Source organism: Phoenix dactylifera, chromosome 5, assembly GCF_051530095.1.
Source record: "Phoenix dactylifera cultivar Ajwa chromosome 5, Ajwa_hap1_PhDact_Kaust_v1.1, whole genome shotgun sequence".
Classification (NCBI taxonomy): Eukaryota; Viridiplantae; Streptophyta; class Magnoliopsida; order Arecales; family Arecaceae; genus Phoenix; species Phoenix dactylifera.
This window is the reverse complement of record NC_143194.1, coordinates 4,326,973-4,340,203: the sequence shown is the minus strand read 5'-3', so window position 1 is coordinate 4,340,203 and position 13,231 is coordinate 4,326,973. Positions and strand designations below refer to the sequence as shown.

General features: G+C 41.2%; 1 protein-coding gene across 1 annotated transcript; it reads left to right on the top strand.

The window, feature by feature from the left end:
• The first annotated feature begins 3,903 nt into the window (after window positions 1-3,903).
• LOC103708638 (transmembrane epididymal protein (DUF716)) lies at window positions 3,904-4,876 on the top strand. The gene has a single exon (XM_008793660.5). The coding sequence runs from the start codon at window positions 3,920-3,922 to the stop codon at window positions 4,799-4,801; it is 882 nt and encodes a 293-aa protein (XP_008791882.3). The 5' UTR covers window positions 3,904-3,919; the 3' UTR covers window positions 4,802-4,876.
• The last annotated feature ends 8,355 nt before the right edge of the window (window positions 4,877-13,231 follow it).

Below are 13,231 nucleotides of genomic sequence, written 5' to 3'. Positions count from 1 at the left end.
AGGTTGATGTTGCTGGTTGCTAGGACCTAGGAGCTAGACCCTTCCTCTAGCGCCAATCTATTATTGCTATATCCAAATCGAGGTGGACACAACTCGAACGACCTTGAGGTTGGCTGGAGATGGACTAAGCAGAATGGTTGAGGCATTGGGCGCTAAACTCCTCCGTTGGGTGACCTGCAAGAAAGTCTACTTGTCGAAGAATTTTCGGCAAAGAACCCTCCGATGCCTAAGTCGGAACAACGAGACAACAATATGGAAGAAAGAGATTTTAGCAGAGTGATGGCTCTATGAAAAGGGTGGTGTATTGCATGTATATTGCGTACTCGAGATCCCCCAGGTTGCTCCTCTTATATGGAAAGCTAATAATAGCCAGGCAGTAGCCGGTGGCACGGCCCCAACTTGAGTGCCAGTCTACGTGGGCAGCAGAGTACTCTAATGGAGGATAGGATATGATGCCGTTGCGACTGCGGATTGCCAGGGTTGTTGGTTGTTAGGATTGTCAGCCCTTGTCGATGCTTGCCGATTATTCTCCATGGTTGGTGACTCCTCGGTCGGAGCCAAAGTCGTTCGCCTCGGTTTACGTCCGAGGATAGATAGGTCCGTCAGGCCCAAGGTCGGGATGTCCAGTATTTCTCCCATCATAGAGCAATCCAGCTTCCTTTAAAAAAATACTAACAAGCCTAGCTTTAATGGGTGAGAGCATATCTTTCGCACAAAAGAAAAATTCACTTTCCTTTGTGCGAATCCATCATTGGATTGCATAATAGTCGCTTTGAGATCTATGCTAATGGATGAATGGAGATATTTAGAGTGCCTGGAGATCTGTGCAGGTTGTGATCCAGCGATTCACATCACGAAAAAAAGATCAATTATTCTATCATGCAAAAGTACAACCCAAAGCCTAGCCTTAGTATTGTAAGTCATGAAGGTCAATTCTTATTTTAATAAAAATAAGATCCTATAGAAGATAGATTTAGTAGAGCTGTTATTTCTTTCCAACTAAGGAATCCAAGATCCCCAAATTAAAGTTCGAATATTCAAATTTGGTTTTAGCAAAGTTGGATCTAAATATCTCGTCCCGTCATATTTATACGGTTTGTTTCTGGCTCATTGCAGGCCTAGACTCAAGTAAACTGCTAACCCAAAGAAATATGGTTATGCCATCAAGATGGTAGCACGATCAGAACGGGGCTAAGATTCCACGGGAGTGACCCAGATTCGAAACGCGTGGACGTCGATTAAATGTGGGGATCGGATGCCCCATGTCTGCTTTGTCTGTCGCCATGTAATTCGTCGGTACCAAGGTGGTGCTGGGGTGACGTACTCATATGTGGGGCAATCCACGGGTCGGAGAGGGCACGCAAAAATTTGCAACCTGCATCGAATATTTTCTAGTGGAAGAGGAGCCCAATGGGGGCAGCAACGTGGGTGGGTTCATCCCTCCCCCTACCAAAAAAAAAAAAAAAAAGAAAGAAAGAAAGAAAAAGAAATATGGCTATGCTAATAAAAATGAGTAAGCTGAAAAGTTTTTCAGCATAGAAGACCATGCTACTTTTTCTCATTGGGTTGTGATGTATACGTGTTTGGTGCTTGGAGTGGACTTAGTGGCTAAGATGTTGCTTTCACAATTTTTGGTGATTTGACGACTCGGGAATTGCAAAAGCCTTAATAATTTGCATGGAAAGCCTGTAAATATGGGACTGCACACTTTATGTCTTTTCTAACACCACTACAAACAACGATGCACTGTCTTTTTCTTTTCTTTTTTTTTTAGACCCCTCTGTCCCACTTACTGCATCTAAATTCGGCATGAAGGTCAGGGATGGCAATGAACCGGATCCGGATCAAATAGTCTATTGCTCATATAGACCTTAGATAAAAGATCAAATAGAGTTTCAGAGCGAAATAAAATAAATAAAGTTAGATGGAATAAATTGGATCGAATTGTGTAAAACTATATATATATATTGCATATAAATTATTTTTTTATTTAAAAAAAAAAATTGTGAAGAATTTTATAGATATCTGAATTGGATTTGGAATAGTTTTTATCATTATCCAATATCAAAAATATTCTATCGTTCATATTGACTGAAGGCGAGACTGTACACAGGTCGGACTGAATGGGCTAACAACTATGCACCTCCTAGCATTCGGTTGGATCATGGTGATAGAAGGAGCAGGTAAAAGGAAAGTGTTTGCCATAGGCAACTACTTTAAACAGCGATTGCTGTATCCATATCATAAGTGGTTGATGTCCATTTAGGATCTGCTGAGGATCGACTAAAATCTGTTCTATTAGGATCGGGTCGAGTCTGGTATTTGATGGGTAGAATAAATTGTCACCTCTGATTGAGGTGGCTCTCTTAAAAGGTGCATAGTATGATAGATCCACACGAACCGTTTCTTCTGTTTGGTATGGAAATTAGGAAACTCCCATTAGGGTTTATGGTGGAAAAAGCTGTTTTTCTATTGGCGTTCAAGCACTAACCCTAGTCTACTTTATCTGTGATAACTTTGATCTCATGGCACCGTGTCCACGAAATCAAAGCTGGTGTACGCATGTCGTTGTCACAAGACCCTTTTCCTGATGGAGTTACCGTTACTGTTTTTTGAGGGTAACTAAGGATTTGGCCATGCAAAATTCCACAGATACATAACGTTACCAATTTTAGCTCATAGATGATGACACACATTTGTGTTGAAGAGCCATATATATGCTACCAACAAAATATACTCGGACCGAAAAGTTGTGCTTATGCAGCAATATTTTGTTTTGGAAGACATTTAATAAAACAAATAAGAATAATATTGAGCCTGCACCTTTTGGTAGTCCATAAGCCCTAATCTAATGTGGAGTCTGATCATCATGATCACAGCTTCATAGCTAAAAAAAACACGTATTATAGCTTGTGATGCCAAAAAAATACAATCCATATATATTAGCAGATGCAAATCTGTGATTTGTGAAGACCCGTGCGGGCGTGTGTTTAGTTCCACATCAGTTATTCGCTGGGTAGATCTTGGGTATTTATACAGGATTAAGGAACCCAAATAGTAACTTCTGGCTAACCATTTTGGATGAGGTTCTGGGTTGTTACAAATGGTATTCCCATAATCTATGTGGACTAGGGAACACTGCAGCACGGATCCATTAGGGCTGACCACGGGCCAATCGTGGTGTTTGTGATTAGATTTGAACCCTTAGCCCGATAAGGACGTCAGAGCTTGAACGGGGGGAGTATGTGAGGATCCGTGCAGGCGTGTGTTTAGTCCCACATCGGTTATTCGCTGGATAGATCTTGGGTATTTATATATAATCAAGGAACCCAAATAGTAACTTCCGACTAACCATTTTGGATGAGATCCTGGATTGTTACAAAATCTATATCTATGCATGTTATAAATCCATATAACAATTTATGATACAACACTATTAACAAAGTTAAGTTTGAAGACAATAAACACAATCAGATTGTTCTACAAATCAAAATGGTAATATCTTCTTTATTATAATTTTCCAGAGAGTTTTCCCTAGCTAAGCATGCATGGCCACTCAATTTGCCATTTATTTTAAAAGCAAATCGTGATCCATGGCTTCTTCTCTCTGCCTCAAGAAAGAAACGTGGTATATGCTTTTCTTCCACGCAAGAGCGCTTTCTTTTTCTTTTGGGATGAGTGCAGGGCACTGATGTAGCAAGATAAAGAGAAACGTCCTCCATTATGTTTAAGTGACCACCAGCTTTGGCAGCCTACCTGGAGTCCACTTACGTGATTGCGAGCACCCTCAGATTACAGTATCGATTGTTGTTATGGTGACATAAAGTAAAACTACAGTATAACCTAACAGTTTTATTACCTGACTTATTTAAGCAGGAGAAGAATGCCTAAGAGTTTGAGGAACAAGAAGGAATTGCCCATGGGAACTTTCATCGGACATGCTGTCCCCGCCCTTGCCTTCACGCTCCTAGGCCTGTGGCACTCCCTCAACACCATCAAAACCTACAAGCTCAAAGGCCCATCCCATTTCGCCTCCACAACCTGGTTTCCCTTGTCCACCCCCATCGCCATCCTGAAACACCTGGAGCTCTACCTCCTCTTCTCCTTCTCCATCTTCGCCATCATTCTCCAACTCCTCGACTACCCCCTCTTCACCTTCTCCTTCAAGCCTGATAACTACGAGCACGCCACCATCTTCCTCCATGTAGCAATATACTCTGCCATCGCCCTAGCAGTCGATGTCTCCTCCTCCTCCTCGGAGGCCCTCCTTGGTCTTGTTGGAGTCCTTGCCACCTCTGTCTTTGGCCAAGAGCTCTTCCTACTTCACTTCCACTCTATCGACCATGCCGGGCTTGAAGGCCACTACCACTGGCTCCTCGAACTCATCGTGGCCATGTCGCTCCTAGCGACCGCCATTAGCACCGGTTTTCCAACCAGTTTTCCGGCTGCAGTCGTGAGGTCGGCATCAGTGTTGTTCCAGGGGTTGTGGTTCATGGTCATGGGGTTTGCGCTATGGGTTCCGGGGCTTGTGCCTGAGGGTTGCCACGCCACGGGACCGGAGGGCGCCGGCGGGCATGGTGCAGTTGCATGCGGGACGGAGCAAGCTAGTCGGAGGGCGATGGCATTAGCTAACTTGCAGTTCAGCTGGGCTCTCGCCGGAGTCTTGGTTTTAACAGCCTATTTGTGTCTGAGGCCGGAGTGGAAATGCATGGACTACAGGCAGCTGGAGTGTAGAGGTGTGGACGTGAGTCAGGTGTCAGGGGAGGGTGAAGGCTACAAAGGAGTCCATGCGTCAGTGTAGAATGCTTTTTTCCACATGAATGCAACCTCATAATAATCATTTCAACCTAAACTATAAGCATCTATCTTCATATTAGTTTATGTTAAAATAATTCAACATTATGGTGTAGTAGAGAGGTGCATGAACCTCGGCATCATGTCATGTGTGCCACAAACCATCGTTTTCTTGTATGCATGGCTCGCACACAGTTATCGCCAAACAGAGGAAGAATACAGTATAAAGTTCCCCCCATCCAAAACGAGCACCAGAAAAGAAGCTCAAAAGGAAAACTTTACAACGATATACTTGGCTGGTAAATTGATATAATCCAGATCTATTCAAAGAAGAATCATGTATTTTATGTCTAAATTAACATCATGGACTAAGATTACAAGATTTTTTTTAATCCCTTGCTAACTTCAAGTTTGAGAATCTTGACATAAACTATAAGTATTATAATATTATTAACAACTAAAACAAATACTTGTTTTGTTTTAGGAGGATTGTGAAAGAAACCAACTTTTTTTAGGTTCTTGAGTGTAGCGCCCTATATGTATGGATATTATATATGAAGGCTTGGAATATCAATGCTCCTATTGTAACCCCTCTCTTTACAACTCAACTAGATTAAGCCCACAAAGCTAGTTTCAACAACACTTGTCACTTGGAATATTAGAGCATTTCGATAATGAATCTAAACAAACTTGCTTCAACTTCACTTTTTGGCATCCTGCTTGAGTTGATATGTAAGTTGAATTCTCTTGAAGACGAAAATAATTGCCTTCTGAATTTTACATTAAGCTAAAAAAAGATAGGAGGAAAAAGAACTATCATTTGGAAATCCTAAAGTGCAACAATAACTTTATGATTATATTGCCTTTCTCGGTTGTTTATTCAGAAGAAGTTACTATGAACATGATAACAGAGCTTGCGTTAAAAATAAGCAATGAAATTGCTTTTATAGGACATGGCACTAATGTTTTACTGAGATCAGGGTGAACCAAACCAAACTGGGCAGACCCTCCAAAGAATATTTAAATTATTACTGATGATTTGTTCACCATCATAGCTATACTCTTAGCCATAGGTATGTCAAAGGAATCAAGCTAGGAGTACTATAGGGCTAGGGCAAATGAGGAGTAGAATGGACTTGATGAATAAAATCAAAAATAATAAGTTGCAAACTAATCAAGGAGAGAGTTTTCTCCCTTTTTTTTTTCTTAAAAACAAATACAAAATCCATCATGAATTACAAGGATATAAGTTTAAACCTAATCTACTTCTCAGGAGGTGTGAGGCATGCAGAATTTTTGTTTTACTTCAAACCAGATATTAACCCAACTTTTAACCTTTAGAGTCATTCATTAGGATGGAGATGGACCTGATAGATAAAATCAAATATACTAAATTTCAAATCTATGAAGGAAGGTTCCTTTCCCCTCTTTTCCCTTAAAAAAAGTGAAAAATGTAAATCCCTCATGAAGTAGAAGGGGTGGAGGGATTCAAAATTTTCATGTCGCTTCAAATCAAATGTTGTGCTGACTTGTAGCTCTTAGGGTAATTTGTTGGGATGACTTATCTTTTCCATGGCCTCAACAGGTTTGGATAGAAAGCCTGAACAAGAAACTAGCATGTACACATAGAGGTAAGGCATTTGGAGTATTAAGATGACATAAATGTCATACCTATTTTTTTTTTTCTCTCTTCAAAATAATTATAAGTAAAAGTTCAGATAGAATTTTGACATGCATGCAAAATGTAACAAAGATATTTTTCTCACCACCTCTCATGGCGCATAAGATGACGATAGCAATAGCAAGATAATGGTGTCAAGGTAGCTAGTTAGGTGGTCGCAATTTCGACATTGGTGCTGAAATGACCATGCTGATAAGGTGTTACCAGATTAGTTACAAATGGTGATGATTTTGAGACAATCATAGTCAAAATGGAGGAACCATCCAAGGATCGATGAAGCTCACAACGCCGGTTTTAGGGCCCCAAATTAGTTGCTAAAATAGATAAGACCAATAATTCTTTTGGTGACCATACCAGCAACACTATTTGGGCCATCATATCGTCTAAGATGTATTTGCCAAGGGTGGCAAAATGTATACATTACATCCTAATGCTTTTCACACACACACACACATTGAATCTGTTTCTCATGAGTTAAAGGATCTAAAAATATAATTAAATATCTTGACATTTAATATAAAATTTAGGAAAAAGATCAAGAATAAAAACTGCAAGCGGATTAATCTTTTTTCGCTTAGTACTAGTTGTAAGGTTGCATCATGGACTTGTCCTGCAAGCAACCTAAATGCTTACTTGTATCTATACCTGCCCCAAATGCTATAAAAGTTATTCCAACTTCAAAAGAGAATAAATAAACTCAAAGTATTTTTCTGTATGCTAGTATTCCGTTGATTAGGGAGGTGGCTAATTAGCATGATGACCATGTTCACTAGAAAGAATTCAGCTTCATATGCTCTTATGAGGGTAAACATTATTTAATACCAATTCAGGCACTTCACATCATATTTAAGATATATATTTAATAACTTATCGGCTTTAGATGTACCTTTCCAATTATCTCTTCAAAGAAAAAAAATAAAAGAAAGGAAAAAAGAAACATAGCAGATGATTGACTTCCATGTTGGAGAAACATGCCCTTAGAATTCTCCCGTTTTTGACACAGATTGGAACAATATTCTCCCACCTAATTAAGGCTTTGAAGAAAACAAGTACACAATTTTGTTTCCTTAATTCTTTCAGTGGGGCACTGTTCCCACCTATCTGCGTCGCCTTTGACAGAATTTATTCGTCCTCATGTGCTCGTGACACCAACCTTAATTTTGGTGGCCCCATCCCTGTATATGTCAAATGGCCACGGTCTTTAAGTGTCTCCTTCTCTGCGCACCATATGGCCATGCACGCCATATATCACAATCGCTCATTCATGTAGCAGTGCATCGAGATGAGCGCTTGATGAATAGACCTACAAAAACAACTAGTTGTGATTGGTTGCGTGCACAGGCGATGCCATGCATACATGGTTGGAAATAATTTCTCCTCCTATGAGGCATGACACACTCAAAATGATAGACATCAGTTGTGTGACCCAGTAGATCATCTTGAACTCAACTGATGAGTCCTTGCAGCTTCAAAATTCAACAATATCTCAATTCGACAAGCAGGTTCTATGCAGTAGAGATCACCTGCTAAGGACTCCATTGCAAATTACAGTTAGCTGTCATTTTGTCAAACATGTACATGTAATCAGAGGTCAATGATATTAGTTGATGATAAAGATGTATCTTGTTTGAAATGTGAGAATCGTGTGGCCATGGAGATGATTTTGGTGCATATTGGCCTTGCGAATGTACTGGTTGGAACGCTGGCACATTGGTCTTTATTGGATTTTGGACCAGCAGGTGCAAATAATTTTCCATTTAGGTTAGCTTCTAGTAACATTGGACGCAAGGGACCAAACTACAGCTAACTAAAATCAAAAGGCATTTGATCCCATTTATATGCATTCAAGCCTGACCTAGATATGAAGGAATATGGTGAAGGTCAAATAATCTAGTTAGACCTATTCAAATTGAGAATATTCAGTTCATTAAGTGAATGGTGACTTCAAATTAATGAAGGAAACTGATATTTTGTTCAGACCAGATTGCGTACTTTGGTAGATCATCTGAACATGTTGAACCATATAGATTGAGTAATTCATAAGAGTTATGAGCAATTGTTCTGTGACAGAAACAAAAAAACAAACAAACAACTTGGGGATAGTATTAAAATTTGGAGGGTATGGTAAGTGGCAAGTAATAGAAAATACAAATATCGGAAATTTATGGGAAAGAGAAAAAATAGATTTTTTGTGAAAAAAAAAGTTTTTAAAAAATTATAAATAAGTTTTTAAAATTTCTAGATTTTCTATTGAAACAAAGAAATTAAGAAATTGATTTTCAAAAGAGAAGAAAAATACTTTGGTAAACTTAATTTCTTGCAACCATATAAATAGTACAATTGAAATCTTGATGGAGGAACGAGCGCTCGCTCACTCGATCTCTCTCCTTTCTCTCCCACCCTCTCTCAAACATACAATCAATGTTTTTATTAATGTGATTTTGGCACATCAAGTTAGATCTTATCCAATTTGCTATAGATGATGTAATGAGCCATCAAAAATATTAAATATGATCATTATAATAGAACGATGAAAAGTTATCATTAAGAAAAATTAGTTTACTGCAAGATTTGAACTAATTCATAGTCTAACATTACCAATATAACCTACCAAGAAGTAATACCACCAGAAGCCTATTTGCAATTCCATGCCCTGAACTATGGATGGGCTTTGCCCACCATTTTCTCAAAAACAAAATAAAGCAAAAAAAAGATGTTCATGTGGTTAATTCAAACTTGGCTTAATATCCTGCTAGTCTAGCTTAAGCTTAACTTAATTACAGTCACAAGAAAGCTAGATCTTGAGCTTCACTTAATTAGCAAGTTGGCATTCGATAGAAGATAAGTTATTATAAATGAGTAATTCGATGGCTCCCCCTCTCACTCAATCTCTATTACACCACCAACGATAGGAGGGCTAAAAGCTTCTACAACTTTTAGAAAAAGTTAAGCAAACCTAGTTGAATCTAGCGTCGGCTGGAACCATAACAATAATTTTAAATATTAGTAGAGATAAGTTTTCTATGAAATTTAAAAGATCAATTTTTCCTGTTGTATCAACTGCCACTAGACACGAGTTCATTTATGATAGCTGTGGTACATAAATATATTTATGAGCCTTTTGACATCTTGAACAAGGGCTCTTAAAATCTAAGATTTCTTGATTAACACTTGCCGACAAATATTTTAAATAGTCTATGATTGCTTAATATGACAATAGAAAAATTTTGACTAGCTTGAAAATAGGAAAAGAGAAAGAAAAGATAAAGAGCAAGATATTCACCCAAAAAATTGATAAGCCAAAAAAGGAGTTGGTTTAGGCATCTTGTCTTTATGCGAGGTGTGCTACATATTATTTGACAGATATTGCTGTAGTGTATCAAGTCTAGCTCAAAGTATCAATTGGATTTCGAGCATAAGATTGATTGCAAATACAACTATACATAGGTGCAACATGATTTGATCAAGTATGCTATCTATGCCAGATTTTATGGTATAAATAATATGTATCCTTTGTTTTTGGGGTCAATTGTTAACAAATGAAAGGTTGTCTAATATATACTAGAGAAAGGCAGAAAGGCCTCACCAAAAAAGAAGCAGCCTTGCCAAAAAAAAAGTGAGAGGACGGAAACTCATCCTATTACCATCGTATCTAGACCGAGGCAGAAGCGCAGCTCGGACGATCCTAAGGTCGACTGGAGACGAACTAGCAGGTTGGTTGAGGCGTTGGGCAATAGACTCTTCCGCTGGGTGTCCTGCAAGAAGTCCACTTGTCAGAAGATTTTCGGTAGAAGATCCTCCCATGCCTAAGTCAAAACAACAAGATAACAATATGGAAAGAAGTAATTTCAACAGAGTAAGGGATATGAAGGGTAGCATATTGTGTACCTCAAGTCCTCCGGATTGTTCTCTGTATATAGGAGAGCCAACCTTGTCATTACCTAGGCTAATGTGACATACAATAATGCTAGGCAACAATTGATGGTACGACCGCGGCGTGGGAGTCAGTACGTGTGGGCAGAGCACGACGTTGGTCTGACGCAGGACGTAGGGCTACCATGATTATGGACAAATAGGGTTGTCGATTGTTGGGGCTGTCAACCCTTGTCGACGTGTGCCTGTTGTTCTATTAGTGACTCCTCGATCGAAGCCAAAATCATTCACCTCGGTTTACGTCTGAGGACACAGAGATCGATCATGCCCAAGGTCAGGGTATCCAGTATTTTCTCCATCACTTACCCCCCAATTCTGAGGTCGAACAATATTCTGGTTCGGGCAATTGAAGTTGAGCAGTTGCCTCGATCGAGGGCGAGACCTTTGTGAGGGGTGTTAAATGAGTAGGATGGCCTTCCCTAAGCATCATCGGATCTGGGCTATCCCGAGACGTCATCATTGCGGGGCAACCCCGGAGTCTGCGAAGGCGTCGAGGTCAACGGCGCTAACGGCAAAGGCGTTGAGGGGGAGAGGCAAAGGAGCTGATCTTGGAGGATGCTCTCCTAGTCCTGGATCTTGGCCTTGACGTCGCGGATTACGCCCAAGAACCCAGCGCCTGGGCGACAACCTTGTGGGCGAGGATCTTCGCGAAGATCTACATCTTTTCAACCAAAGAAAACTAGGTACCTCAGTAGCGACGGGAGCAAGGAACAAAGCTCTTGACCATATCATTTTTGCTTTTTCTTTTTGCTTGGGTGAACCAAGTTTAATGTACTCTTTTTTTTTTTATTTGGCCGCTACTGAGGTTAGTATAAAAATCCATAATTTTAATGAAGACAAGAATTTCCTAAGTATCTGATCACTTTGGTCTTAGTTTGCGTCATGTCGTTGTTTGTTTTTTATTTGAGTATAGGTTGTCGTGCTTTGTCTCGAACTTTTGCTGTGGTTCTTTTTGCTCAGTTTTTTCAATTTTGGCTCATCTCTGTTCATTTCTTCATTCGAGTTTGGGTCATCTCACCGAGCCCCCCGTCTTGTGAAACTTTGAGCCTATCTTGGGCTCCTCGGCTGATCTTCCCAAAGTCTGGCTCTCGAGGGATTCCGAGTGGGCTAAACCTTCTATTTAGGTTGTTCCTGCCTGAAGAGGTTGGTTGGCACGCCAAACATTTCGACGTGGTAGCCGATCTTCTCATCTCGGGAATATGCTTCCCAAGGTGTCCTTGGGTTGGCTACCTAGAGGAAATCCGAGTGGGCTCGGTCTCCTTAACTCAAAACTATGCTCCCTAAGACATCCCTAAAGTTGGCTACTCAGAAAAAAACTAAGTAGGCTCGGTCTTCTCATCTCGGGAGTATGGTTCCCGAGGCATCCCTAGGGTTGGCTACCTATGAAAAATATGAGTGGGCTCAGTCTTCTCATCTCGGGAGTATGCTCCTCGAGGCATCCTAGGAGTTAGCTACCTAGGAGAAATTCGAGTGGACTCGGTCTTCTCGTCTTGAGACTATGCTCCCTAAGGCATCCCTGGGGTTGGATATCTAGGAAAAATCTGAGTAAGCTCGGTCTTTTCATCTTAGGAGCATGCTCCCTGAGGCATTCCTGGGGTTGGCTACCCAAGAAAAATCCGATTGGGTTCGGTCTTCTCGTCTCGAAGTATGCTCCCCAAGACATCTCTAGAGTTGGCTACCTAGAAAAATATGAGTGGGCTCGGTCTTCTCGTCTCGAGAGTATGCTCCCCGAGGCATCCTTGGGGTTGGCCACCTAGGAGAAATCCGAGTGGGCTCGGTCTTGAGGAGATCAGCATCTCCTTTCATCCTCGAACTGAGGTCTCAAAGGAATCGCAAGCGAACTCAGTTTATGGAGGCCCCAGGCATCTCCGGTGTGTCTCCTTTCTTGGGGCCCAGGCATCCTCGGGATGTCCCGAGTAGAATACATTTGTCATGATTGTCCAACCTAGAGACAGAAACATAACAAGAAAATTGTTTATTAGAGATAAGCTCGGACTACAATGCACCTCACTGATAATAGACGCACAGGTTGTTGGAGTTCCATGTCCATGGAATTGGAGCATCATGAAGCTGCTCCAGTCGATATGCTCCTAGTCGTACAACTTCGATCACTTGGTACGAGCCTTCACAATTTAGGTTGAGCTTATTGAGCTCTCCTGGTCGGGATGCTTCGGCCTTCAATTTTCATGTGGATCTGGGTCTTCGGAGCAGTGAGAGGGGTGTACCTCTCAAATTGGCGATGAGGGCTCTTGTGCCGTCTTGAGCTCTTCTTGCGTCGGAGTGAGATGCTCCTCAGCTCTCTTTGCTCCTCGCACCACCTCTTATCTCCCTAGGGGGGGTCTCCTGCTAGCAAACTCGCAGCAGAAGGCTATGGCCTCCTCGGCATTGGCATATTTATCGGCTCGCACTAACATCTCAGCGAAGTCGTCTAGGAAGCATTTTTCCAAGAAGAAAAGGAAGCTCGATAGTTGCATGCCACTCTTCCTTATATAGGAGAGCCAACCTTGTTGTTACCTGGGCCAACATGATTTGCAATAATGCTAGGCAGCGGCCAGTGGTCTCATCGCGACGTGGGGGTCAGTTCGTCTGGGCTGACGTGGAACGTGGGGCTATTATGATCATAGGTTGACAGGGCTGTCGGTTGTTGGGGTTGTGATCCTTTGTTGACCTGTGCCAATTGTTCTCCGCGGCTGGCGACTCATCGATCGGAGCTAAAGTCGTTCACCGAGCCGAAGTTGTTCACCTTGGTTTACGTCTGACAGGAAGGTCGATTAGGCCCGAGGTCGGAGTGTCCAATATTTTTTCCATAAAGCCCAATTCACA

What these genes read in the sequence shown, in the direction of transcription:
- LOC103708638 (XM_008793660.5), top strand. Translation starts at nt 3,920, where the DNA reads ATGGGAACTTTCATCGGACATGCTGTCCCCGCCCTTGCCTTCACGCTC.